The sequence below is a fragment of the Silurus meridionalis genome, chromosome 6 (genome assembly GCF_014805685.1).
Source record: "Silurus meridionalis isolate SWU-2019-XX chromosome 6, ASM1480568v1, whole genome shotgun sequence".
Taxonomy (NCBI): Eukaryota; Metazoa; Chordata; class Actinopteri; order Siluriformes; family Siluridae; genus Silurus; species Silurus meridionalis.
Genome location: NC_060889.1, coordinates 22,237,815 through 22,263,804, shown reverse-complemented (window position 1 = coordinate 22,263,804; position 25,990 = coordinate 22,237,815). Strand labels below are relative to the sequence as shown.

Sequence of the window (25,990 nt, the reverse complement as noted above, 5' to 3'; positions counted from 1 at the left end):
TAGGTCAAGTCAAGACTCAACATATAGCCTTTTTTGTCAAAATAACTGCCAACAAAAGTAAGTGGTGTATTTAGGCATCAATTAAGATGTAGCTGCTGATGGAGAGGACATGAAGTTAATGAGCATATACATCATTAACTTCATGTCCTCTCCATCAGTGGTGACAGGTAATAAGAGTAACTATGGACCACTCTTGAACAACTCACTACAATGCTGAAATTGGTTTGAAAACAGTTGATTTTGGTGGATGCAAATCTTCTGTCTCCAGGAATGCTTCAAGACATTTTTCACAACTGTGGTTTAGACATTTTAAGCACCAAACGTGGTGTGAGCTGTGGAGTCATGCTTGAAAGCACAAATCTGAATACAGTTATAAAAGATGTTAACTTAATTACATGTACATTGTAATTATATATTTTTCATAGTAGTAACTCAAACATGGATTTTAAACAATTAAAAAAAAAATTATAAAAAAAAAAAGCAACTAATCAGTCAAATGATGGTCTCTAATAAGAGAATACCACACCATACCGCACATGTTCAATTTAAGGACAATCACATCAACCACCTTACTGTTTACTATACATAAGCATACCCTGTATCCATAAACATACCCTGTATATACATTTTTTTCCTATATATATATCTTAATCTATATATTTTATATTTTACCTAGTTTATTGTTTTTATTTATCTGCCTTCTTGTTCTTTGTTTTATTTCTTCCCCCCATCCTATTCCCTCATGCTGGACCGTCGTACAAAGCGTTTCACTGCATGTCATACTCTGTATGTATGTGTGTGACAAATAAAATTTGATTTCAGTTAAAATGTAATAAAGCAGTATCAGCATTTTGTAAAAGTAAAACAGTGACACTCAGTAAGTCTCCCACTCACACACACACACACCTTCTCACTCACTCACTCACTCACTCACTCACTCACTCACTCACTCACTCACTCACTCACTCTGTCTTCATATTCCAGGCCTCACTCTCATTACTTCACTGATTGTGTCAACATAAGTTTGTAAAGACCCTTGTGATTTATTTAATTGATTTTTATAACTACTTTATTAATGTTCCATATATTTCTCATTTTTTACATATATTAATTATCTGCACTAACATTGCTTTTCCCAAACTGAACAATTCAGCAACTGATTCCACATCATGTAGTGTAATTATGCCTGTGTCAATCTATAATAGATATGTCCTCTATGTGCTGATAAATAAAATAAATTACTGTATTTTTACTATTGCAATGATCCTCTAGATATTTTTAATAGTTCTAGCCATTTCAACAAATATTTAATTTTAAGGACCAGTTTAAAGACTTAAAATAAGTGTAAAGGAATAGTAACAGTAGTTGTGTTAATAAAGTTTGAGCAGTGTGTACAGTGACAGAAGTGAACAGACTGAAGAACTTAAGCTGTGCTACATCATTTTCTTGAAGACTAAAGTTACAGTTTTTACCAATTGCTTACACACGTTTTCAAAACCAAGTCTCCTTTTTTCAAAACTCTACACACAATTTTTAAAACTGCACACAAAAAATGCAAAATAGCTCACATCTCCTTCAAAATGCAACACTGCATTCAAAATGCCATAAACACATGTCAGAATGAAGCTTTCATAATAATACATTTCTGGATATACCATGTAAACACTGCTGTTCTCAATCTAAAGCTCTTTGGTCTTTCATAGGCTTATATCTACATTTCAATACAATGTTCTACAGTAAAAGTAATCTGCTGAGAGGGGTAACAAGTACACCGGAAATGGCAATGCAATGTAGAAACAGAAAATATGTATTAGGCCAAAAATTACTGTTGTATAAATTAGCATACGACAAAACAATAAACATGTAAACCAAAATTATATTCTTTACAGTAGAATACAGTAAATTGTGTGTGGGGTCCTGGTCCAGGAATTGGCAGGGGGGGGGGTGCAATCCCCAGTGCTAAGCTTCATCTCTTCTCCGAGCTGGGTCTGGCCACAATACTTCTTCCACATCACAAGCTACGTTTTCTCTTGCCAAACATCGAGGGAAGTATCTCCTAGCATGGTGTATTCAACCTTTGCCTGGAGAAGTGGCATGCGGTCCAAGGGTTGGCGATCATACACTTTCCAGTGCCAGGCTGAGAAGAATTCATCTATGGGATTTAGAAAAGGTGAATATGGGGGTAGGTACAAAACTACAAATTGTGTATGGGTGGTAAATTGTGGATGGGTTCTTATTTCTGAAGGTTCGAATTATGGACGCCACTGTATATCGACTCAAGTTGGGCTGGACTCCAACCTTTCTTACGGTCAAACCATGGTTGATTACATGATCAAAAAGTGTTGCCTCAATCTCATCAGAGATGGCTTTCTATCCTTCTCTTATTTGCCCTCGTCCTCTTCTTCCTCTTCCTCTTCCTCTTCCCCTTCCCCTTCCTCCTCCTCCTACTCCTCTTGCTCTCTGTTCATTGTTAGCATCCATTGTTCAAAACAGATAATCTGACCTTTGACCTATTTATAGGCTATACTACTGTAAAGTAAAGCACTGATTGATTAGTGATCCATTTAGCAATTAGTGTTTGCAGATGTGTTTGTGTGACCTGGTGACTAAGTGTAGCATTTTGATTGGTTGTGTTTGGAAAAGGAAAGCAAGTCACTTCCTGATAGATCTTTGTGTTTTAGGTAGAGAATTGTGTGTAGTGTTTAGAAAAAAGTGTTTTATGCTATTGAAAACTGAGTCTAAGGCTGAGAAATAGCTTATGGTTTTGGATTTGTCATGTAGTTTTGCACTTTGAGTGTGAGGTTTTAAAAATCGTGTGACATGAAAAGATTTCATGTGTAAGCAATTGGTAAAAACTGTAAGATCACCCACAAGTACATTTCGAGTCCCAGCTTGCAATGTAGTAAAAAAAACAAACAGGCGTGGCTCTAAAATAAAAATGAAAGTAGATTAACCAAAAATGAGCTGAGACAAAGGAATTTTATTTTCAGCGTACTTTTATTGAGAAAATAAAAACTTTTACATGAGTAAGTATTGTAACTAAAGTTGTATGAGATAAATTGTTATTTAAGTGTAATTCGCATAATGAAATTAAGCTTGTAACACTGAAGTAATAATAATAATGAACTGCTTTTCAGGAATGTTTTTGTGTGTGACTCTCCTGATTCTCTACAGAGTTATGGAATCACAATCAGGTAACAAAACACATTGTGTGTGTGTGTGTGTGTGTGTGTGTGTGTGTGTGTGTGTGTGTGTGTGTGTTTTAGTATGATGTAGTGAATTTTGAGGCCGTTTTTATCTGTGTTTGTATCAGACACGCTTCAAACCTACCAGTAGATTTTTCTGAGTGCGGCTTTTAGACACTTAGCGGTAAAAAGGCTTAAATAAATAACAAATAAAACATCACAGATCGATGTTTATAAATACACAGTCTTTTTATAATTAAGCCTTTTACATTTAAGCATTTACGAATGCTATAAATACAACCCCAATATTCCAAACAGTTGGGTCGTGTAAATAAGAAACGTAGAAAAAAATAAGAAAATAAATAAAAAACAGAATGCAATGATTTATAAAACTCATAAACCCATAGAAAACATATTAAATGAACTGATTTTAAAACTGAGGTTTGAAATTTAAAATGTTAATTTTTATTCTCAATATGCTGAATTAATAGTGTCAAAGACATTTGAGAAATGAACTATCAATAATAAACAAAATATGTTAGATTTATACAACAGCAATAAAAAGAAGAAAAAGAAGAAGAGGAACATTAAATGATAGATTTGGCCCATTTCTGGTAAATGTAAAAGCATAAATATACGGACAGCTTTCTGCTTTCGGCGCTATTACCGCTAAATGTGTACAAGAGGCGCCTCTAAAATCTACTCGTGGCAGAATGAACCTTGGTTTCAGAATGAGCTGCAGTGGGGTTAAGTGTATTTGGTGTAACGGCTGAAGGTCTTTACTTCTTTTAAACAACCAGGTTTGTAGAAGCTTCGAGTTCTTTGTTGTGATACCTAAATTTGCCTGCATCACATTTTTATTTGATTGTCCTTTAGTTATACAAACATACACATTGTTAATTAGTTGTACATGATTTAGAAAGTCACATCTCTCTGTTATAAAGCCACACAGAGAACCGTTAGCCAAAGAAGTAGAACTGTATGTAGAACTCTGAGCCTGGATTATATCAAGATACAGATTTGGGGAAGGACATTAACATTTTTCTGCACTGTTAAACTCTTCTAACTGTTCCACTGAACTGAGCAAACAGAAATAATGCATTAGAATAGGCATGTCCAATAACCCAAAAATGTATTTTATAAATTCTTCTCTCTAACTGTTTTTAATCATGTATACTATACAGCATTTAGTCATTGGGAAAAAGTAATCCTCAATTTTATATCTTTATGTTTCAGCACTTAACAATTTGTGTGGTCTTCATCAAATTTGTAAAAAAAAACCTCAGTTGACAAAAAAATAAATAAAATTTACATAAATGATGTAATGTGTAATAATGTGAAATGACACTGGGAAAAGTATTGAACACATGAAGAAAGTTAGATTAAAAAAGGCATAGAAAACCAAGACACCAGCTAAAATCTATCAGTAATTGGAAAGCAAACCTGCTGCTTGTCAGTGCAAATTAATATCAGCTGGTTAAGTCCCAACTAATAGCCTATATAAAGAAGTCCCATAAGAAATATTTTATGATAGTAAAAGCAAAGCGCTCTCTCAAGATCTTTGCAACCTTATAGTACCACTTGTGGAGAGCATCAGACAGACCGGTATTAGCAGGAATTAGCAATAATTGTTTCAAAGAAAACAATAAGTAATTTAACTTAAGCGCCATGGCCTGTGTGCACGCTCACCATGCAAGACTCCATTTCTGAAGAAAAAGCGTGTTGAAGCATGTATAAAGTTTGCTGCACAACATTTGGAAAAACCTGTGAAATACTGGGAGAATAAAGTCTGGTCAGATGAGAACAAAATTTAACTCTTTGGATGCCATAATACACACCATGTTTGGAGGACAAATGGCACTGCACATCACCCCAGAAACACCATACTAACAGTGAAGTTTGGAGGTGGGAACATCATGGTGTGTTGCTGCTTCCTATAATTGAAGAAAGTATGAATGGAAAAATTTACTGAGACATTCTTGATAAAAATCTGCTGCTATCTACCAGGTGATGATGAAATAAGGGGGATATTTTATTAAGACAATAAGTCCAAACACACATCTAAGGAAACTCTCAATTGGATTCAGGGAAATAAAATAAAGCTGCTAGAATGGCCCAGCCAATCACCTGACTTGAATCCCATAAAAAATCTGTAGAAAGAACTAAAGATCAGAGTTCATAGAAGAGGCCACAGAACCTTCAAAATTTGACGACTGTTTGTGTAAAAGAATGTGCCAAAATCACACCTGATCATGTGTGCAACAAGTTTCTCCATACAGGAGGCTTCTTAAAGCTGTCATTACCAACAAAGACTTTTGTACGATGTATTATATACTGTACATCATTTTCAATACTTTTCCCTGTGTCATTTGACATTATTACACATAACCTCATTTATAAACATGTATGGTTTGATTTCTGTGTATTTGTGGATTAGTGTTTATAGTTTATAGATAGTGTTTTTCCCCAAAAGTAAACCGATATTCTAAAAAGAGGTGGGGAAAACACCCAACCTCCGCAATCTTTAGGGGAGTAATTATCAGCCAGAAGTTACTAATGAAATGCACAAGATTAATTAACCATCAGGAAGTATGACTACCACTACAAAAACAGATCTTTTTGTAGTTGGTGTTCTAGGGAACTCAGATGTGCTCAGAAGATCTACATCATGCCAAGAAAGCCCATTATTGCTGCTCATTAAACTGGGAATGGTTATTAGGCCATCTCCAAACTATTTTAAATTCAAACAACATTTTATAGCAAATGTAAAGAATAGTGGTTAAGGGGTGTTGATTTTTGCTCAGTGAACTCAACATTAGACAAAAGTTTCTTTTCTGAAAACAGAGAAATTACAGGTGGTTGGTTCAGCAGCTCCTCTTGCTGCTGTAGCTGGTGAAGATCTGGTTCTTCCCTGTTTCATAAAACCCAACATCAGTGCTGTGGACATGACAGTGGAGTGGTGGAGACTAAAGGAAGATGCTTCATTAGTGCATTTCTATAAGGATCACATGGACATATATGAAGATCAGGATCAGTCCTACAGAGGAAGAACATCACTGTTTAAAGAAGAGCTACAGAAAGGCAATGCTTCACTCAAACTCTCAGCTCTCAGAGTCTCTGATGAAGGAGCATATAAATGTCTCATTACGGACAAATCCTGGTATGATGACGTCACTGTTCATGTCACTGTAGAGGGTAAGATTCAGTTCTGCACTAAATAACATGGTGAATGATATAAAAAGCAAACTTAAACTCTTGTTAATAGAGAAATACTTTTAAAATCTGTAACAAAAATTTCAGGCATCTTTTCCAAGTGGTTTGTCACCACTTTTGCTATTAAAATGAATGCAAACATATTCCAGAATAAATTTTCAATAATATAATATTCCTGAAATTTTTTCATTTTGTATCAAATAATAATTCCTCATAATAATAATAATAATAATAATAATAATAATAATAATAATAAAAACAACAATATTAATGTATTTTTGCTTTATAAAATTTTAGACAATATGTTTAAACCATGTTTAGACTTATGATATTATGATGGGACAGTTAGGTATTAAATCTAATCTAATATTACTAACATGGTACATTGTAGTTCAGTGGTTAAAATGTTGAACTTCTGATGTGCCGAGTACGAGTATTATACGAGCATCATTGGGTATCTGATTGTGTCAGCGTTCTGTGATTGGCTCGTCACAGCGCCCCTCCCCTACACACATACAGATCCCGCCCTGCTCACTCACAGTCACACACAGAACCGCTCTCTGTCTCGCCCTCAGTCACTCGGGTTCTACACACATACAGATCCCGCTCTGCTCACTCACAGTCACACACACAACAGCTCTCCCTCAGTCACTCGGGTTTGCGGCTCTTTTCCGTTAACGTTTAGGTTTCTTCAGCTTTTTACTTCGGGTTATAACGTTAATAATAGGTACTTACTAACCAGTAGAGTTCTGGTAAACGTGGGTTCGTTCAGACGTGGTGCTTGCTTGGTAGAATGCGACTCGCATTGCGTCTCTGCCTGTCGGAGATTTTTTCTTTTTAAACCTTCGTGATCAAAACAATTGATCTGAAGCTCAACCCTGATGCTGTCCTGTAAATATTTTTCTAATCAGCAATAAATATAACAATTTCTGATCAACCCATATCAATTGCATGCTTAAAATATCACACCAGTTAAAGCCCCGCCTATTCCAAAACAAGCCCCGCCTACCTCTGGGTTAAGCCCCACCCACTCCGAGTACAGATACAGATATAGATAATTCATATGGTTAACAGATACAGATACAGATAATGCTGTACTCGCTCATCCCTAATATATATTCCTGTTTCTAAAATGAAGAAATCAGTTCCATAGCAAAATCATTTAGGCTGTTGAAAACAGTGAAACTACTCTGTGTCTGACTACAGCTGTTTCATCGACTTCTAATCCTTGGACTTTTCTTGAATTGTCTTAAATTTGAGCCGTCACAGGCATTAAAAATGTTTATATTTTTAGTAATGACTTGAACTTAAAATATTTGCTTTCCCTCAGAAGTTGTCTGAATTCATACTCATACTCATACATGTTTTAACAGAACTAGTAAGTTTTGATTGCTCAGATTGTGGAAGCTATACGTAGCTCCAGGACAGGAAAACCAGCTAATTGTATAATAATTGTGTGGGACTCTGAGCTCTCAAAGGGTGCTATTTTAATATTAATTTTAAATTAATCTAAAATGACAGTTTAAGTAAATTTAGGTAATTATTTTTAACTATTTGATATATGATGTTTAGGAGCTTAACCACTGACGGGTCAGCAGTAAGGATTAGGGAAACTGTTTGCTTGTTTGTCTAAAATTGTTGCTATATAGATTTTTGTTAATTAGTTAGTTACTTGGGCCTTCAGTGGGTACGTACCTGACTTAATCCACCTCTTAATAGCACCACTATCCTGTCACAAATATAAGAAAAAAATCAATACTATAAAAAAAGGCATTATAACGTGTGGCATTACAGAGAGAAAGACATTTCGCATATATAGGGTGAATACCATTTTACTAAAGCAAGAAACCCAGTTAAGACAACTCCAAACCTCTACACTACAACCACAACTGTGCACCTACATTATCTGGAGCGGTTCAAAATCAATTTTTGTCTAATAACATAAGAAAAGCACAAGAATATTTAAATAAAATAAAACCTCCTCACCAGAGATTAATACATTGCACCGCTCCTCAGAGGCTGTATGTCAGTGGTACGGCTCGTATTCACTGGTCTGGAAGTGGAGAACAAACCCTTTCCCGGGCTGAGACAAGGTTTGGGGTGGCCGACCTCTCCTCACGCTGTCTAGCTTTTCTTGTAAATGGATTTTTAAGCATGTCCGCGTCCAAATCAATTTCTCTTCCTCCGTAGACGTAAAAATGTCTAACTCTGACGTATAGTCGGTGCAGAGTGCTACAGACGTGTTTTGCCAGTCAAACTTGGCTGTAACAGTTTGCCCCTGACCAACCAATCAGAGGATGGAAAAATGCAGACGATATTCTAGGCCAGCTAGTTGGTCCTGTGAGGTGAATCTGAAATCTGATTGGTTAAAAAAACAGACCCATTCATAATATTCTCTTAGGTATAAAGGCCAGCAGTACAGACTTAGAAGGCCCTGGTTCAGATTAGATTGACATGGCAGCACACTGAGGCTGAAATCTAATTGGAAAAAAATCTAACATCCACATTCACATGCTGGAAGCAGTGCAGCCAAGAGAAACGCTACAAAATGAAGAGAATAAACTGTTGGGAATAAATTAATAAAATTTCATGGAACAAATATTAGAATTTACATTGTAAATATAGGTCAGTGCTTCTGATAGTGTTTAGGCCAGCAGAGAAGGCACACCATTCGTAAAATGTAATATCGTTATAATTTTTTACATACTGATTTGCATCTAGATAGTAATAGATGAACATGTTTTAAAGTGGTGCAACAGAAAAGGGCTCAACCTCTCATACAGAGATTACCAGTTCAAATCCTGATAGTACCACAACAATAATTATAAATAAATAAAATAAAGTTTAAAAAACAATCTAGTCAAGACTATGTATTTATTTTATACTATTATTTTTTGATAATGCAAAGAACAGTTATTAAATTGATATTGGTCAGAAAACAATACATTCTATTGGACTATTGTGGTTAAAATGTTTATTGCATTTATTACATTATTATATATTTACATTTTCTTTTATGATTGAAGCTCAGGGAAGCCACCCGGTGATTACAATGGAGAGTTATGATAATTCGGGAGGGATTAATCTAGTGTGTGAGTCCAGAGGCTGGAACCCTGAACCTGAGGTTCTGTGGCTGGACAGAGAAGGAGCCACTCTGCCTGCTGAAGACATGCAGATACTCACAGAGAGCTTCAGTGTTAAACGTCACATCACTGTTCATGATTATAGCGACTCCAACAGATTCTACTGCAGACTTCTACAAAAACATCACATGATGGAGACAGAGATTATTATTAATAGTAAGTGTCTATGAATTAAAAGTCCTAGATTTAGCTAGTAACATTATGCTCTATATTTACAGTTGAGGTAATTACAGTTGTGTTCAAAATTATTCAACCCCCAATGCTGTAAATGGTTTTAGGGAATTTAGTGTACATTTGTAATTGTTTTCAGAATGAAATCCTACAAGGACTTCTTTAAGAACCATATGCAACTAAAATGACATCAATTAGTTTTGTAATACAGTAGTAAATGTTTATTTTGTGAATTCTTCATTGACATAATTATTCAACCCCTTAAAGTCTACCACTATGAAGAACAGAGGTTCAATGAAGTGTTTTCAATCAGGTATTGAAAACACCTGTGGATATCAGGGAGCAGCAATAAAGCCTAATAAGCACCAATTAGGCAGCTTTAAAATGACTGTGATACTCAGCTCCTTCTAGACATTTACTGGTGTGGTTACAAACATGGTGAGGTCAAGAGAATGGTCCAGGAAGACAAGAGAACAGGTGATTACTCTTCACAGGAAGGGCAATGGCTATAAGAAGATTGCAAAGATGTTAAACATACCAAGAGACACCATAGGAAGCATCATTCGCAAATTCAAGGCAAAGGGCACTGTTGAAACGCTACCTGGTCGTGGCAGAAAGAAGATGCTGACTTCGACTGCTGTGCGCTACCTGAAGCGTAGAGTGGAGAAAAGTCCCCGTGTGACTGCTGAGGAACTGAGAAAAGATTTGTCAGATGTGGGTACTGAAGTTTCTGCTCAGACAATACGGCGCACCCTGCGTAATGAAGGCCTCCATGCCAGAACTCCCAGGCGCACCCCCTTGCTGTCCCCAAAGAATAAGAAGAGTCGACTGCAGTATGCCAAAAGTCATGTGGACAAACCACAGAAGTTTTGGGATAGTGTTCTGTGGACTGATGAAACAAAATTAGAACTGTTTGGGCCCATGGATCAACGCTATGTTTGGAGGAGGAAGAACAAGGCCTATGAAGAAAAGAACACCTTGCCTACTGTGAAGCATGGCGGGGGGTCAATCATGCTTTGGGGCTGTTTTGCTTCTGCAGGTACTGGGAAGCTTCAGCGTGTGCAAGGTACCATGAATTCTCTTCAGTACCAGGAGATATTGGATGACAATGTGATGCAGTCCGTCACAAACCTGAGGCTTGGAAGACGTTGGACCTTTCAACAGGACAATGATCCCAAGCATACCTCCAAGTCCACTAGAGCATGGTTGCAGATTAAAGGCTGGAACATTTTGAAGTGGCCATCGCAGTCACCAGACTTAAATCCGATTGAGAACCTCTGGTGGGACTTAAAGAAAGCAGTTGCAGTGCGCAAGCCTAAGAATGTGACTGAACTGGAGGCTTTTGCCCATGATGAATGGGCGAAGATACCCGTAGATCGCTGCAAGACACTTGTGTCAAGCTATGCTTCACGTTTAAAAGCTGTTATAACTGTAAAAGGATGTTGTACTAAGTACTAAGATTGAATGTCACTTGGGGGTTGAATAAAACTGATAATGATGTGAGCTCAGAAAAGACATTTGTGGTTATTTCATTATAAATGTTATGTTATATTTGTCTGACCTACACGTGCCTCTTTGATTAAATTGTAAGCAGGATGACTGAATGAACATAATCAATGTCAAACCGACCAAAACAATCAATTTCAGTGGGGGTTGAATAATTTTGAACACAACTGTAAAGATAAAACATGTTTTGATGAACACAAAGTATTTTTGCACAAAAATTTTGGTGATCTTGTTTGTAAGTGTGTTTTGTAATAATTACTTTCTTAAAATATATATGTAACTCTAAACTTGGTTTTATTTTAGGTAAAGTCTTTGCTGCTTGGAAGTGGATTGTTGGAATTTCAGTTTCAGTATGTCTTCTTGCTGTTGGATTGATAGTAACTGCAGTTATCTGTTACAAGAAAGGTAATATTACTTTAAATAATACTTTAATTCATTCTTTTTATTTACATGTTTAGCCTAAATAAAAATGCAATTTATACCATAGCTTTAACCTACATAGTCCCAACTTTGTAATATTTAAATCTTTTTATTTCATTTATAGTTTACAACCAACTGCAGTTAATACCATAGCTTTAGTCTACATATTCTTAACCAGTGTTGGGGGTAACGCGTTACAAGTAACGTGCGTTGCGTAATAACATTACTTTTCTGGAGTAACGAGTAAAATATCTGAGTTACTTTTTTAAAAAAAGCAATGCGAGGTACTTTTCAGTTAAATTATTTTGCATAAAAAAAATACTGAATTAAAATGAACGTAGTCACGTAGAATCGCGCACTCATACGTGCGAGCCGCGGGAACAGAAGCTGGTCAGAAGCGGAGATGGCAAACCAGAGCATTTCATTACTGTGATGGAAGTATTCTTATTATTTTGAAATAGTGGAGGAAAAGAAGAAAGGAATAATCATTAAGTGTAGATTATGTGTTGGTGAAAAGCTCTTGTCAACTGCAAAAAATACCACTTCAAAAAAAACAAAAAAACATCTGCATGCAAAGCACAGCACTACAGGTGTGTGTGTGTGTGTGTGTGTGTGTGTGTGTGTGTGTATAATGTTGAATATATGGAAATGGAGACAGAAATATAGAAAACTTTTGCCGACTTTCCACCACTGCAGCTCTTTTGACTGCTCAGAATAAAAGTTTTCTGTGGGAGACACATGTACGATGCCATCGCAGCGGAGAAAGAGAGCAAATTCACTGCTCATTTGCTCTTTGTGGGAAGATAAACTGCCACGGTCACTGATAATAGCGCGAACTTTGTAAAAGCGTTCAGAATGTTTCAAGCTGATGATGAAGCAGAGAATGATGTAGACGAGGACGAGGTCATATTTACGGAATTGCACGTAGTTTTATGAGATGACAGCAAAAGGTATGTTCTCCCTCCACATAACCGGTGTGCAGCCCACACCCTCAACCTTATATACACGAACGACACTTACATTCCTGACGGTGAAGGCAGATTGAAAAGCTGTGTATAGAAGAGTGCGACTGGAAAGTGTTCAGCCTTGTGGTCAAAATTTAGTCGATCATCTTATTGTTCTCAAAAGTTATTAAGCATTTTAAAGGTTTAGAAATTTCTTTTGCCCTAATATAACTTATTTCTTAATGGCAATTATCTATATTACACCTGTTACACCTGTAAGGCGTGAAAGAGATACAAGTAACGCAAAAGTAACGCAAAAGTAATATAACGCATTACTTTCCATAAAAAGTAACTAAGTAACGTAATTAGTTACTTTTTTGGGGAGTAACTCAATATTGTAATGCATTACTTTTAAAAGTAACGTTGCCCAACACTGTTCTTAACTCTATTCCCAAGAAGCCAGAATACTGTGCATGTTTATATTTCCTGCTTTAACCAACTTAATTTAACTGAAAAGGAACACACTCTGTCAGGATAGAGTGTGTTCCCAGAAAATATTCATGTGTTGTACAGTGAGTTCTCCAGGACCAGATTGGACTCCAGGTGTCCAGATATCTGTACTCTTTGTAAAATATATTATTTAATTAGGTTCTGTCTCAAACATTTGCCGTAATTTCCGGACTATAAGCCGCACCCACTGAATTTGACAAATATTTTTATTTTGAACATAAATAAGCCGCACCTGTCTATAAGTCTACACTGAAACTAATGAACTTTACACAGGCTTTAACGAAAGACACATTACACACAGTGTAACGGGTGAAATATGTTGCGCTTTCTTTAGGAGCATAGCGGTATTTTGGGAAAAGATCGGCACTGCATTTTTTCCGGTATTACTGTGTGTGTGTAAGACTGAGGATTATGTCCTTATTATTTTCTGATGCTCATTTCTAAGTTTCTTTGACTAACCCGTAACGCTGTTGCCAAGAAAAATAAAAAAGCACGAGTTTTGGAAATCTGTCTGTGCTTATATGATTTCTGTTGCAACTGGAGTTTTAGTGAGCTCTCCCTTCACCCAGACTCAACGTGCTACAACGGCTTGTATTTGAACAGTAGCCTACCAAGAAAGTCATTGTTCACTGTCTTCCTCCTTCCTTTCACAACATTTTCTCTCGGGAGTTTATCTTTTGGCATCGTCGTGCGTTTAAAAAAAACGTTTTTTCTCCTGAAGCCGTGCAGCTCAGAACACAGGTTAGGTGCGTTTTTTCGTTTCCGTTCGGAGATTTCATTGGTCTAATGTTATGGGGTTCAGTTTTTTTGGCTTGAAGTTTGTGAAACCGGGAAAAAAATTGCAAAAATTCATAAATAAACCGCTTCGTTGTTTAAGCCGCGGGGTTCAAAACGTGCGAAAAAAATAGCGCTTATAGTCCGAAAAATACGGAATCTTTATCTTTATATTTATTCATTTCCATTACTACAAGCTGTTTCTGACAAACAGTAAAAGGGTCTTTCATTAGAAAAACTGAGATTACTGGGTTTAAGAATTCTGTTGAATGAGTCTCCATTCAATCAAGAGCAACTAAGCTAGTGCCCTGCTCACAATACAGTACATAAATTATTTTTGAAATGTCATAATCATTGCTTAGTTTTTCAACAAAAATATAATATCAGAGCAAAATTACATTTTATATCTGCAATCTGATTTGTGTTGCCTCTTTACATTACACTGTTTAAACTATTTGGATTTTTATTTATATAGAATTTACCCAACATAACCAAAACATTTTGATCTGTTTTAGTCTCAGAGCTTCAAAAGGAGAAGAAATACACAGGTGAGAATAAAATTGTATGTTTTAAAACCACAATAATTATTTTATTTAATTAAATTTAATCATGATGAAAAAATGACTGTAAGCTTGTTAAACTGTACAGGCTCCTGTATTGATGCAGCTTTGACCCCAAAAGTAATAATATGTTTGTAACAAAACTCAGATCTCATTTTCTAGACATGAAATAAATGTAAGGATTTTCGAAAAATTCACACACACTACTTAAAAGAATTACCATTTTGACATTCGACATTTTACTTTCACTTTTTCTTTTTCTTTAGTATTTTTTACTTATGCATCATTTTAAAGTCAGAATAAACAGACTGTAAACAATAATTCACCTTCATGTCACAATGTCACAAACACGAATTGACAGAATAAGGCTCCATTTATTTTTAAATATACTTTAAAAATCAAAAATACATGTTAACAGCTCAGATAGCTGCTTCACAAACTGCGATTTCTTGCGTGCCTGTTTAGCGTTTCGCTTAGCAACCTCCAAAAGATGCATTTGTTTATGTGCCATCAAGTCAGAATGCAGAAAATTTGGAATTTAATTCATCACAGCATTCATGCATTCAGAGAGACCCACATTTAAATGGTGATATTAACTGGTTGCACTTCAGGTGAGTGACTGATATTTATATCCAGTGGACAAAGATCCTGGTCTTATGCTGCCTGTCTTGATTGGTGAACTAGTGTATAGGTACCTGTTATGGTGGCCTCCATCCAAGCAAGAGCCCCTAAGCAATTTCCTGCTCTGCCTATAGCTAGTGCCGGCCCTGCTCACAATACAGTACATAAATTATTTTCTAATTGTCAATCATTGCTTAGTTTTTCAACTAATATATATCAGAGGAAAATTACATTTTATATCTGCAATCTGATTTGTGTTGCCTTTTACATTACACCGTTTAAACTATTTGGATTTTTATTTATATAGAATTTACCCAACATAACCAAAACATTTTGATCTGTTTTAGTCTCAGAGCTTCAAAAGGAGAAGAAATACACAGGTGAGAATCAAATTGTATGTTTTAAAACCAAAATTCTTATTTTATTTAATTAAATTTAATCATGATGAAAAAATGACTGTGAGCTTGTTAAACTGTACTGGCCTGTATTGATGCAGCTTTTATTTGCAAAGTAATAATATGTTTGTAACAAAACTCAGATCTCATTTTCTAGACATGAAAGAAATGTAAGGATTTTCTGAAAATTCACACAAACTACTTAAATGAATGACCATTTTGACATTTGACATTAACTCTAATGTACACTACATGAACAAAAGTATTCAGACACGCCACCTTATTACTGAGTTTGGTGTTTCATCAACACTAATTACTAACCGCTCTATAAAATCCAAAATTAAAAACATAGCTGTACAAACTCCATCTGTAAACAATGGCAGGCAAAATGGTCATAATAAAGAGCTCAGGTGAACATTTATGTTTTACACAAACATGTGACATGGAGCTCCAATTTTAACTTTAGTACCCACAGTTTCTAGTGTACTGCTTAACTTTAATTAAAGAATTCAAACTCATGTCAGTCATTTTAACCTTTTATATTTGAGTTTTCAACAAAGCTGTACAGGTATAACAAAATCAATAATTAGTTCAGTTAGCTTGTGCAAATAATAGTTAATACAGTTATGCATGATACATAATTTTCACCAACAACCATTTTTTTCATTTAAATAAAATGTTTACAATTTTACAATTAAAGTATATTTTAAAGTTAATCCTGCACTGTAACAGACGGTGCAGTGTGTAGTGTAATATGTGAGTGTATGTGTTTGCGCAGGCAGACTGCATTTTGGTTTGAAACAACCCAGTAATCACTAATACCTGTGAAGCACCTTATGGTACCTTAAAATAAAGAGCTTTGTACAAAAAGTTCTGTAATTTCTATATGAACAAATTAAAATGTTTTAATAAACTGCATTTATTCATTTGAAGATGTGCACTTTAACAACACTTGAATTTTTTAGACTTAAATGATTCAGATCATCAAAGAATTTTAATATTACAAAAAGATTACAAAAACCTGAGTAAATACAAAATGCAGTTTTTAAATGATTGTATTTATTAGGGGGACTGTCCAAACTTGCCTGGCCATTTTTGACTGTTGCTATAATGTTCTTTTTATGAAATGCTTTGTTAAGTTTATGCCAAATGTAACACGACCCACACCTTCCAAAACATTCAACTTTTGTCTCATCAGCCCACAGAATATTTGCCCCAAATCTTTGGGATAATCAAGATTTTTTTTGGCAAATGTGAGATGAGGATTTGTGTTCTTTATTGCCAGCAGTGGCTTTTAGCTTGGAATGACATTTTTCTTTCTTATTGTTGAGTCATGAATCCTGGATGAGTTGTCGTTGTGCTCTTGGAGTAATTTTGGTAGCCTGGCCACTTATGGGTTTAACTACTGTCCCAAATTTTCACCATTTCTGGATAATGGCTCTCACTGTGGTTTACTGGAGTCCCAAAGGCTTAGAAATGGCTCATACTTTGCTTAATACTTTGTTTCTCATTTGTTCTTGAATTTCTTTACATTGCTTCATGATGTGATGAAGATATTTTATCGTGCTTCAGATAGATTCTATTTAAGCTTGATGTAACAGATGTTGGCTGTGGCAGGTGAATTTTAACTAATCTTTCCAAAAAATATGGTTAATCACAGTTCAGTTCCCACTTAGCATGTGGAAGGGGCAATTAGTTTTTCACATACAGGCAGGCAGGTTTAGACAGCTTTTCTCTCTTAATAAATGAAATTATATATTTTTTTTTGCTTTTTAAAATTATGATTCATTTGCATTTTGTATTTATTTGGGATAACTTTGTGTAACATAAAACATTTATTGTTTAATGATCCAAATCATTTAAGTGCAACAAATATGAAAAAAGAAAGAAAAGAAATATCAGGACACTTTTTCATGTCACTATATATATTATTCCTTTCATTATTTTGTTATATTATTTTGGGGTTGGTTTATTTCTTTTTGTGTCTGAATTTGATTAATATACAGTGTTTCTTCACAGAGTTTTTAAAGAAGAAGTTGTGTGCAGGTAAGTCTAGTTTCTGTGTGTGTGTGTGTGTGTGTGTGTGTGTGTGTGTGAGAGAGAGAGAGAGAGAGAGAGACAGAGGTGTGTGGTGGAAAAATTCCAAAACCCATCAAGTCTCAAATGAAATAAAACAGAACACATTTATTAGAAAAGAAAAGATATCCTCTGCAGAGGGATGTCTGTCTCGTGCACGCGCACACACACACACACACACACACACACACACACACACACACACACAGTGAATGAGGAAAGAGACACCTGCTCTCCTCTGACTCTTGCTTCTGTTACTCTTCACTTCTACTCCACTCGTCCCAGTGCAACTCACAAAGCATATTCATACAGCAAGTTGCCTTTTACTGGAACAGAATGTTAGGAGAATGTAGTCATATAAATACTCAGTGAAAAAACAAACTCTGGGGGAACAGAAATGTTCTTTACTGATGCACTTCATAAGGCATTGATTGTTAAACAGAGGACTGGAATGATTTTCTGTTGTTAGACTGAAAATGTGAGAAAAGAGGAATTTCAGATTAACATGACATTCACAAAGTATGATTAAATATGAATCAATTATAATTAAAATAGTATTTTATATTTCATAAAAATGAAATAATACAACAAAATAATTCAATACATTTTTTTTATTTTGATTAAAATGAGTAATCAATTAAATTTGCACAAATTAAATTGATTAAATGAAATGATATTAATGGAAAATTTTAATTAAGTAAATCTTCTGTATATTCAAAACTAACAGCACTGAACTTGACTGAATGTCACTTCCATGTTATTAAAAGTCTCTACTGACTTAACCAGAAAGATACAGTTATTAATAATCAACTTCACAATCTGTAAAAACTCTGCAGCCCAAAAATGAAAAATTTAGAAAAAAGTTGAATAACTGCAACTGGGTGAGAAATGAAAATGCTCTGAGACACTTCCAGTTTTATCTCCTTTTTGTTCTCCGCCTGTTTCTATCACCAGACACCATTTTTCCTGATGCCCCTGAACACAAACTGTGTCTCCAGAGTTCCAGCACAACAGATGAACCAAAATCACCATCCAACAACAAAAAGACACTCATTAAGCGTGTTCTCGTCCTTATTATACTCCAATTTACACCCAAACTCGTTATTGTTAGAAAATAAAGTAAAAAACAACAACAGTCTCTGTGCTACACTCACATGCATGTCTTTACTCTGCACCAAAATCTAATCACCTTCCCAAAATAAAAGTCCTTCAGCTAAATGCATGTGTACTGATCGTAGTTCTGCAGTGTGGATTTGATTATCTGCACTGTTTAACCCCAAACACTTCCACATTTTATTCATTCATTTAATTTAATTACTAGACAAGACAACAGTCAACAATGTGACATGTAACTACACAAACAAGAAGTTATTTATTTAAAACATTCAGTATTTTAATATTTAAAGCACAGAGAGAATTATTTTTATTGAACTGAAACCATAACCACAATTGTTTCACAATAAAAGTCCTGATGCGTAATGAAATCAAACTACTGACAAAAATATTATTAATAAAATCATAATAATAAATATATTATAAAACAATTAATGGTGTAACAACATATATCTGCTACACATGTGAAAATATACCTATTACACATACAGTGATCCATAAACAGTGCAGTAAAACTCTTACAGAGACGAGTTACTTCACACATGAGGTGAAAACAAAGGGGTATTTATACACACACACACACACACACACACACACACTAATCAATCTGGAAGTAGGAACAGCTGTGAAAACTCACAGAAAAGACAGAAGTGGAGACACACAGGACATGAGCACTGCACTGCAAAAGTCCCATTTCAGAAAGAAAATAGTTTCTATTTCTCATCTCTGACAGTCTCCTACAATAAACTCTACACCTTTTTCTCTTTTTACTAAAAACTTTCATTATTGAATCTTCTACAAATCCTCTTATAAATATTAATGAATTTGTTCCACTGGATGATGATTTAATGTTTTTTACCTGCAAACTCACATCACACACTGTGTGTTTCTCTCAGTGGATGTGATTCTGGATCCTGATACTGCAAATCCATATCTCATCCTGTCTGCTGATGGAAAACAAGTGACACATGGAGACGAGCGGCAGAATCTCCCTGATACACCACAGAGATTTAATCAGTGTGTTAATGTTCTGGGGAAGCAGAGTTTCTCCTCAGGGAGATTTTATTATGAGGTGCAGGTCAGAGGGAAAACTGAGTGGGATTTAGGAGTTGTGAGAGAAAACATTAACAGGAAGGGAGAGATTATACTGAGACCTCAGAATGGATTCTGGACTGTGGGACTGAGGAATGAGAATCAGTATAAAGCTTTTGCTGGTCCCTCTGTCCCCCTCACACTGAGAGAGAAGGTGGAGAAGGTGGGAGTGTTTGTGGATTATGAGGAGGGTCTGGTCTCCTTTTATGATGTGAACTCCAGATCTCATATCTACTCTTTCACTGGTCAGACTTTCACTGAGAAACTCTATCCATTCTTCAGTCCTTGTGATAATGATGGAGGTAAAAATTCAGCACCACTGATCATCTCTCCTGTATTTAATACTGAATAAATTTTCACCTCACAGTTTTAATCATCTATTAAATGTGGAGAATAAAAATATTTTTTATTTTGAGAAAGTTTTAAAGATTTGTACAGGTTATTTTATTTTTACTTTTTGAATAAACAAATAATTGTAATCCTACAGTCTGTATTTTTCATGTTATTATTGTGTAAATTTGTCATTACAAACCAAATATTAATAAAGATTATTTTCAGTTCAGTAAAAGGGGAGACATTTAATAGCAGGAGACACAAAGCGGTACAACGCGCTCCAGACTCGATTAGCTTTGCCTGGTCCTGAGTAACCCGGATGTGAAACTTCAGTCATTTCCGTGTTGAATTTTGCAGCTTGAATTTGATTCTGTTTGAATGTGAGACTGAAACTAACCTGAATAAATGTTACTGAAAATCTGAACCCTGAATTATTCAGTCTCTATTTATAAACACTAAAATATATTTAAATACACAAAGATAAAACAATAACTTGATAAACAAATGAATAAATAAATAATGATTTATACTTTTTGTCTCTTTCAATATAAATGTAAAAATTCTGATAAAACTTTTTTTTTTTACTGAAATATTTTCCACATTTTACTTCCACAGTTAAACCCAAAGTTAAAATCAGGATGTACATGAAAGAAATTTCAATAAAATATACAATATTATTACAGAATTAATCCTGAACAGCACTCAGTATAATTATAAAGAGTAAAGTGTAAATGATTCTGGGTGAATTTTCTCTTTAATAAATGAGGGAGTGTTTTAGGTTTATATTTTAACTTCACTTCATTACAACATGCAGCTCAATGAGTCTCCTCAAAGACGTCATTTCCCAGCATGCATCTGTAGGAAGGGGCGTGGCTTATCAAACGATAAACCCCAATTCTTTTTACATTTTTTTTACATTCATATTATAATGAAATATCGTAAATATAATACTGAATATTTTTTTAATAAAAACAAAAAATAAAAAGAGGGAATACATACATGGTTACATCTAAAAGGAGGAATTTAGATATTTGAGTTTATTCACAGTTCTTATTGCTTTCTGGCTTGAAAATTTTTGTAAAGATTCAAAATAAAATTTTAGTTCTTGAATTGAGAGAAATTGAGCCTCGTTTCTGAACATTTATATTTGTGTATATAGAACTTACCTAATAATATTAACAAATTTAGCATAAAAAATTTCACTCTTATTCGTATTTTAGCCAAGTAAAAAACAATATATTTGTTCTTAATTTTAGAACAAGTCAACATAGTAAATAAACATTTAACCTCAACCCAAAAAAACATAACATATATACATTCAAAAGAAATTTGATGTATAACAGTCTCAGCCTCCATTCACAAAAAACACAGAATTCAGGAAGATCAGTTTTGTATCCTTCTAGGAACTGGTTAGTTGGATAAATGTATCATTTTAAAGCATATTTTACTCACTTTATTAGTGACACAATATTTGTTATTATAAGTCAAAATCAATTTCCACTTTATATTCTCAAAATTATTATTCCAGAAATATTTATAACGAAATGTTGCGGGACAATGAATCACCCATTTGAAAAAAGTATTATTACATGTTCTATCTGTAATATCAATACTGTTTAGTAAGATCTCTTTTTTAAAAAAAGATTGTTTAGATTCACTAAAACCCTGCAAAGGCCTCACAAAATCTGCTGGAACTGCATCAACTACAATACTATATACATGAGGTCAAGTGTCAAATCAAGTCAGGTGGCTTTTTATTGTTATTTATGACTGTATATAAGTATCCAGTATAAAAAAAGCCAGTCTATGAGAATACGATAACAGAATGGGTAGTTTATTGACTTCAAAATTACATTTCAAAAGGAACTCTATACCCCAACTAAAAAGTAGTAATAATAATAAGATAAGGAATTATGTACAATATCTTATCTTTATGTTTAATATAATGTTTAATCCAGTTCAACTTAAAACTGCATTAGATGAAAAAAAAAATTAAGCACATTCAAGCCTCCTTGACTATAAGAATTACATAACATATTTCTATTTAAATAATGAGGTGTGAAAAGTGAAAGTTAAACAAAAAGTAAACTCGGAAAAACCTTAGGTTTTAGGTAAAACAAAGAAAACAAAATGATTTTCTACACTTTTAGTATAAAGTATATAAAATGCAAACATTGATATATAGAAGTGTAACAATTTGAGGTTCAAACTTTAAGTATGATAATATTAATAAATGTAACTTTAGAATAAAATATTTTTAACTATCAAACTTCACCTTAATTAAATATCAGGGTTATCATCATTCCATTTTTATTTTTTACTCTTATTGATGGCTTTGGCTCCAACAACAAAAACCTTTTTTTTTCTTGTTTCCATGCCTCCTTAATTTGTGGTCATAGTTTACTGCATGTCTTGTCTTTTGTAGTCAAATCTTCTCCAAACTTAAACTTTTTAGTTTTGAGAAATTCCGAATTCTTTGCACATTTCCAAACTTTTTCTTTAACCAATTTAGATGTACATCTTGTCAACACCGGTTGAATTTTCCCATCCTCTCTGCGCCCAATTCTGTGGTTTAAGTCGATTTGAGAGTGCAGATCTTCTGACTCTTGAATGATGGATTTACAGATCTGAATCATACGATGTTCAACATCTCCCTCCTTTTCTGGCAGACCACACAACCTGAGATTCCATCTTCTATGATAGTGCTCCATTTCATTCAGTCTGTCTTCTACACCAGTTATTCTCTTCTGTTGATCATCACTTATCTTCTTAACCATTAATATTTCTTTTTTCACACCTTGAACTTCATTGAAGAGAAATTCAATGTTATTGAATATAACAGTCAAAACAATAACACTGAAATTCTTTATTTAAACAAAGAAGCTTGTTCTTCAAAGAGTGAATCTTTGGAGAAATTTTGCCAGTGTCAAGCTCCATTAACATATTTTGGAATAATTCTAATATTTTCCAGACTTCTTTAGTGTAACTCAGATTAAATAAATATATTAGACCAAGCAGCAAAGCACAAGACTATGCAACACCAGTCAACTCTCCCAGTCTCTAAAGGATCATCCATGGAGCCACCCTGTGTGATGATCCTCACTGTCTGCTGTTTCAGTTCATCCAAATGGGCTTTCATACAGTAACACTGTCGGATTGAAGACTGATATCGAGCAGCCCATCCCTTTTCTACACATCACTGCAGTGATGAGGAACTGCGGCAGCAGTGATGAAGCTCGAAAAAGGGCGTGTTTGGTTTCACATTTAAAGTAACGGGGCTTTGAAACGAAACGGATTTATTACGCGTCTTTTACTGAGTAAATCTACACCTTAAAGCGAGTGAGTACTTTGGGATTTGCTTACAATAATAACGTGCTAAATTGTGGTGTAATGATAAAATGTTTTTCAGAGATGTATTTGTGTGTGACTCTGCCGATGCTCTTCATCTTTATGGAGTCTCATGCAGGTATGATGCATCTTTCTCTCATATATATATATATATATATATATATATATATATATATATATATATATATATATATATATATATATGCTGTGTGTGTGTGTGTCTGTGTTAAAAATCTCTTTTATTAGAGGTAAACTTGATTGTATGTTACTGCGTCCTTTTGGCCGCGTCCAAGGATTTTTATTCAGATCTAGAATGACTGTTAAGCCCTGAACTGGCCTGGTTGTTTACATCAAAATCCTTTTTGTATAATGACCAAAATAGAAACACTACATGGTAAACTGGGAAATGATTTCTGGTATTGTCTGTGATCCTGTTGTGTCAGTACTAATTTGCAATTATAGAGCATAATATATTTAATAATAAATAAATATATGTGTGAGTATGTGTGTATATATATATATATATATATATATATATATATATATATATATATTTGTATATATGTGTGTTTTTTTTACTTATTAATTCTAAGTGCATGATAGTGTTGCACTGAAAAATGAAAAGAGAATCTTAAATTGTTTTAGTTGCTGTAAGAATATTATTAATTGAATCTTGTGTCATGATGAGATTATTGGATAGTGTTTTTAATCTAACCACTAGGTGTCAGTAACGCACATTTATCGGCAAGCTGTGTAGACGATCTTATCCAGAATTGTTGTTCATTTGTTGCATGTGCAGACCTGAAACGTAATAAAAGATGTTCGTTACCAAGAATTTTCTTCAATGAAGTAAGAAACATTACATGGTACCATTAGTGGTGATGTTCACCAATATTCTTCATGGAAAGAGGAAAACCACCTGTCACTGTGAATTAGAATGGAAATATTGATTGCGATTTGCAAACCTTTAAACAAGCAGGAGCTGTAAGCAGTGGGCCATGATGAAGGATGAGATGCAAAGATGATAACATTGCGTCTCACCATCACAGGCCCTTAATCAATAGAGGTGTTTACCACATTTGTATTTGAAAATATGATGGTAGTATTAAAATTTTAATTAAAAAATTAAAATTTAAAATTATAATATGGTAGTTCAGAAATTTAATGCACACTGCATGAATTAACTCCTGAATCATTTTTTTGAGGCTTTGATCAATCGCTCTACTAACCCATCTATTTGTGGATGATAAATGCTCATGAGGATCGAATTAATCCATTATAAATATTCCTTTTTTGGGACCAACATTTGTGTCATCTCTTTTATTGCTTGTTTATCCTTTGTAATTTGATATAGTTTATCCTACATTCTAGCAAAATACGGGCTGAAGAGTGCAGTGGTTGTCTGGTTGTACTAAACATTGATTACTTTCACTTGGTCGAAGGCTTTTCGGAGGGTTTCATCTCATGTCTGCTCCACACATGTGTGACGTGTGACATGTGACATAATTCACATGTTTATGTTACTATTAGAAATTATGTTTTCAGGAATATTTTGAACGCTTCTATTATTGGCCATTTACCATGTGTGAAGTTGTTGAAGTTCCAATCATATGTTCATCAATACTTACATTAATTATACCTTGGCATATTCTCCAGACAAGGCCACCAGGCCATCCAGCACTTCAACAGGCTATTTTCTCGGGTTTTAACTATCACCTCTATGTAAACACATGGATCAGTTTCTCCTATTGTAAGGACTGTGGTCACTCATGGCCATTGACAGATCTCCCTATCACAGAGAAAAGCATTTTTAATTGTGATTTTTGATTAGCTTTTCAAGTCACTCAGTATCTTTCCAGAGCTTGCCATCAATCTACAAAACAGCAAACCTCACATTTCTATCAAATGTTTAGGTAATTTGGCATTCTTGGAAACATAGTGAGAGACTCGGTAACCAACTCACATCTTTCATTTGGGAAAGATTAATGGTAATCTGGGTGACTCTTTGAGCTAGACATCAGGAAGATTGTGTTGAATCAGTTGCAGGCCAGAAAGCTGTGACCATAGAGGGAGTGGTGGTATGTGTCAGTGGAGGTTTGGCTGAACATCAGCTGAAGACAGAGAAGATGCAGGCGAAGTGGCAGGTAATAAATAATGATTCCAAACCGTGTATTATTATGGCCAGTACACTGACACGTTGACAAATGTACCTATCGTCTATAAATTACATTTGAGTGTTTTCAATTTGATATGCAGCCTATGACAACTGTCATGCCAGTGTTTGTTATTTTGTTAGACATTGCTGTGCATTGGTTTTGTCCCTGATGTGCCACCTATCAGAAGTCTGATAACAAAACATCCCAATTTTTTTAATAGGTTATCTTTCTGCTTTCAATTACACTTTGTCATGAGAGATTCTGATAGGGTGATGTATGTGAAGCTGGAAGTTGAAGGGGTGATGATAAATGTCATAAGTGCTTAAATTTTGTAGTTAGTTAGATGGAGTGGTAGAAGGTGTACATAGGAATGAAAGATTGGTGATTGGGGCAGATTTCAATGGGCATGTAGGTGAAGGGAACAGAGGGG

At 34.6% G+C, this 25,990-nt stretch overlaps 2 protein-coding genes and 1 long non-coding RNA gene across 4 annotated transcripts in view; all 3 read left to right on the top strand.

Moving 5' to 3' along the window:
* The first annotated feature begins 2,921 nt into the window (after positions 1 to 2,921).
* LOC124387023 (butyrophilin subfamily 1 member A1-like) lies at positions 2,922 to 20,177 on the top strand. Of its 2 annotated transcripts, XM_046851116.1 has the most exons (9): positions 2,922 to 3,026; positions 3,138 to 3,194; positions 6,030 to 6,380; positions 9,425 to 9,697; positions 11,522 to 11,623; positions 14,382 to 14,414; positions 15,395 to 15,427; positions 17,462 to 17,488; positions 19,528 to 20,177. In XM_046851116.1, the coding sequence occupies exons 1-9, from the start codon at positions 3,023 to 3,025 to the stop codon at positions 20,073 to 20,075; spliced, it is 1,428 nt and encodes a 475-aa protein (XP_046707072.1). In that variant the 5' UTR covers positions 2,922 to 3,022; the 3' UTR covers positions 20,076 to 20,177. The 2 variants fall into 2 exon arrangements, with proteins under 2 accessions (XP_046707072.1, XP_046707073.1); XM_046851117.1 differs by lacking the exon at positions 15,395 to 15,427.
* A 2,882-nt stretch (positions 20,178 to 23,059) lies between these two features.
* LOC124387014 (golgin subfamily A member 6-like protein 7) overlaps positions 23,060 to 25,990 on the top strand; it is a 162,810-nt gene continuing 159,879 nt past the window's right edge. Inside the window, exons 1-2 of the mRNA XM_046851105.1 lie at positions 23,060 to 23,395; positions 23,466 to 23,522. Of these exons, the coding sequence (XP_046707061.1) occupies positions 23,468 to 23,522 (55 nt within the window). The 5' untranslated portion in view covers positions 23,060 to 23,395; positions 23,466 to 23,467. The remainder of the gene's footprint in view (positions 23,396 to 23,465; positions 23,523 to 25,990) is intronic.
* LOC124387054 overlaps positions 25,449 to 25,990 on the top strand; it is a 5,498-nt gene continuing 4,956 nt past the window's right edge. Inside the window, exon 1 of the long non-coding RNA XR_006926076.1 lies at positions 25,449 to 25,548. This is a non-coding gene — a long non-coding RNA (uncharacterized LOC124387054). The remainder of the gene's footprint in view (positions 25,549 to 25,990) is intronic.

What these genes read in the sequence shown, in the direction of transcription:
- LOC124387023 (XM_046851116.1), top strand. An exon ending in AGTTATGGAATCACAATCAG is followed by an intron (nt 3,195 to 6,029) that starts GTAACAAAACAC and finishes TTCTGAAAACAG; the next exon opens with AGAAATTACAGGTGGTTGGT. An exon ending in AAAGAAGAAGTTGTGTGCAG is followed by an intron (nt 17,489 to 19,527) that starts GTAAGTCTAGTT and finishes TGTTTCTCTCAG; the next exon opens with TGGATGTGATTCTGGATCCT.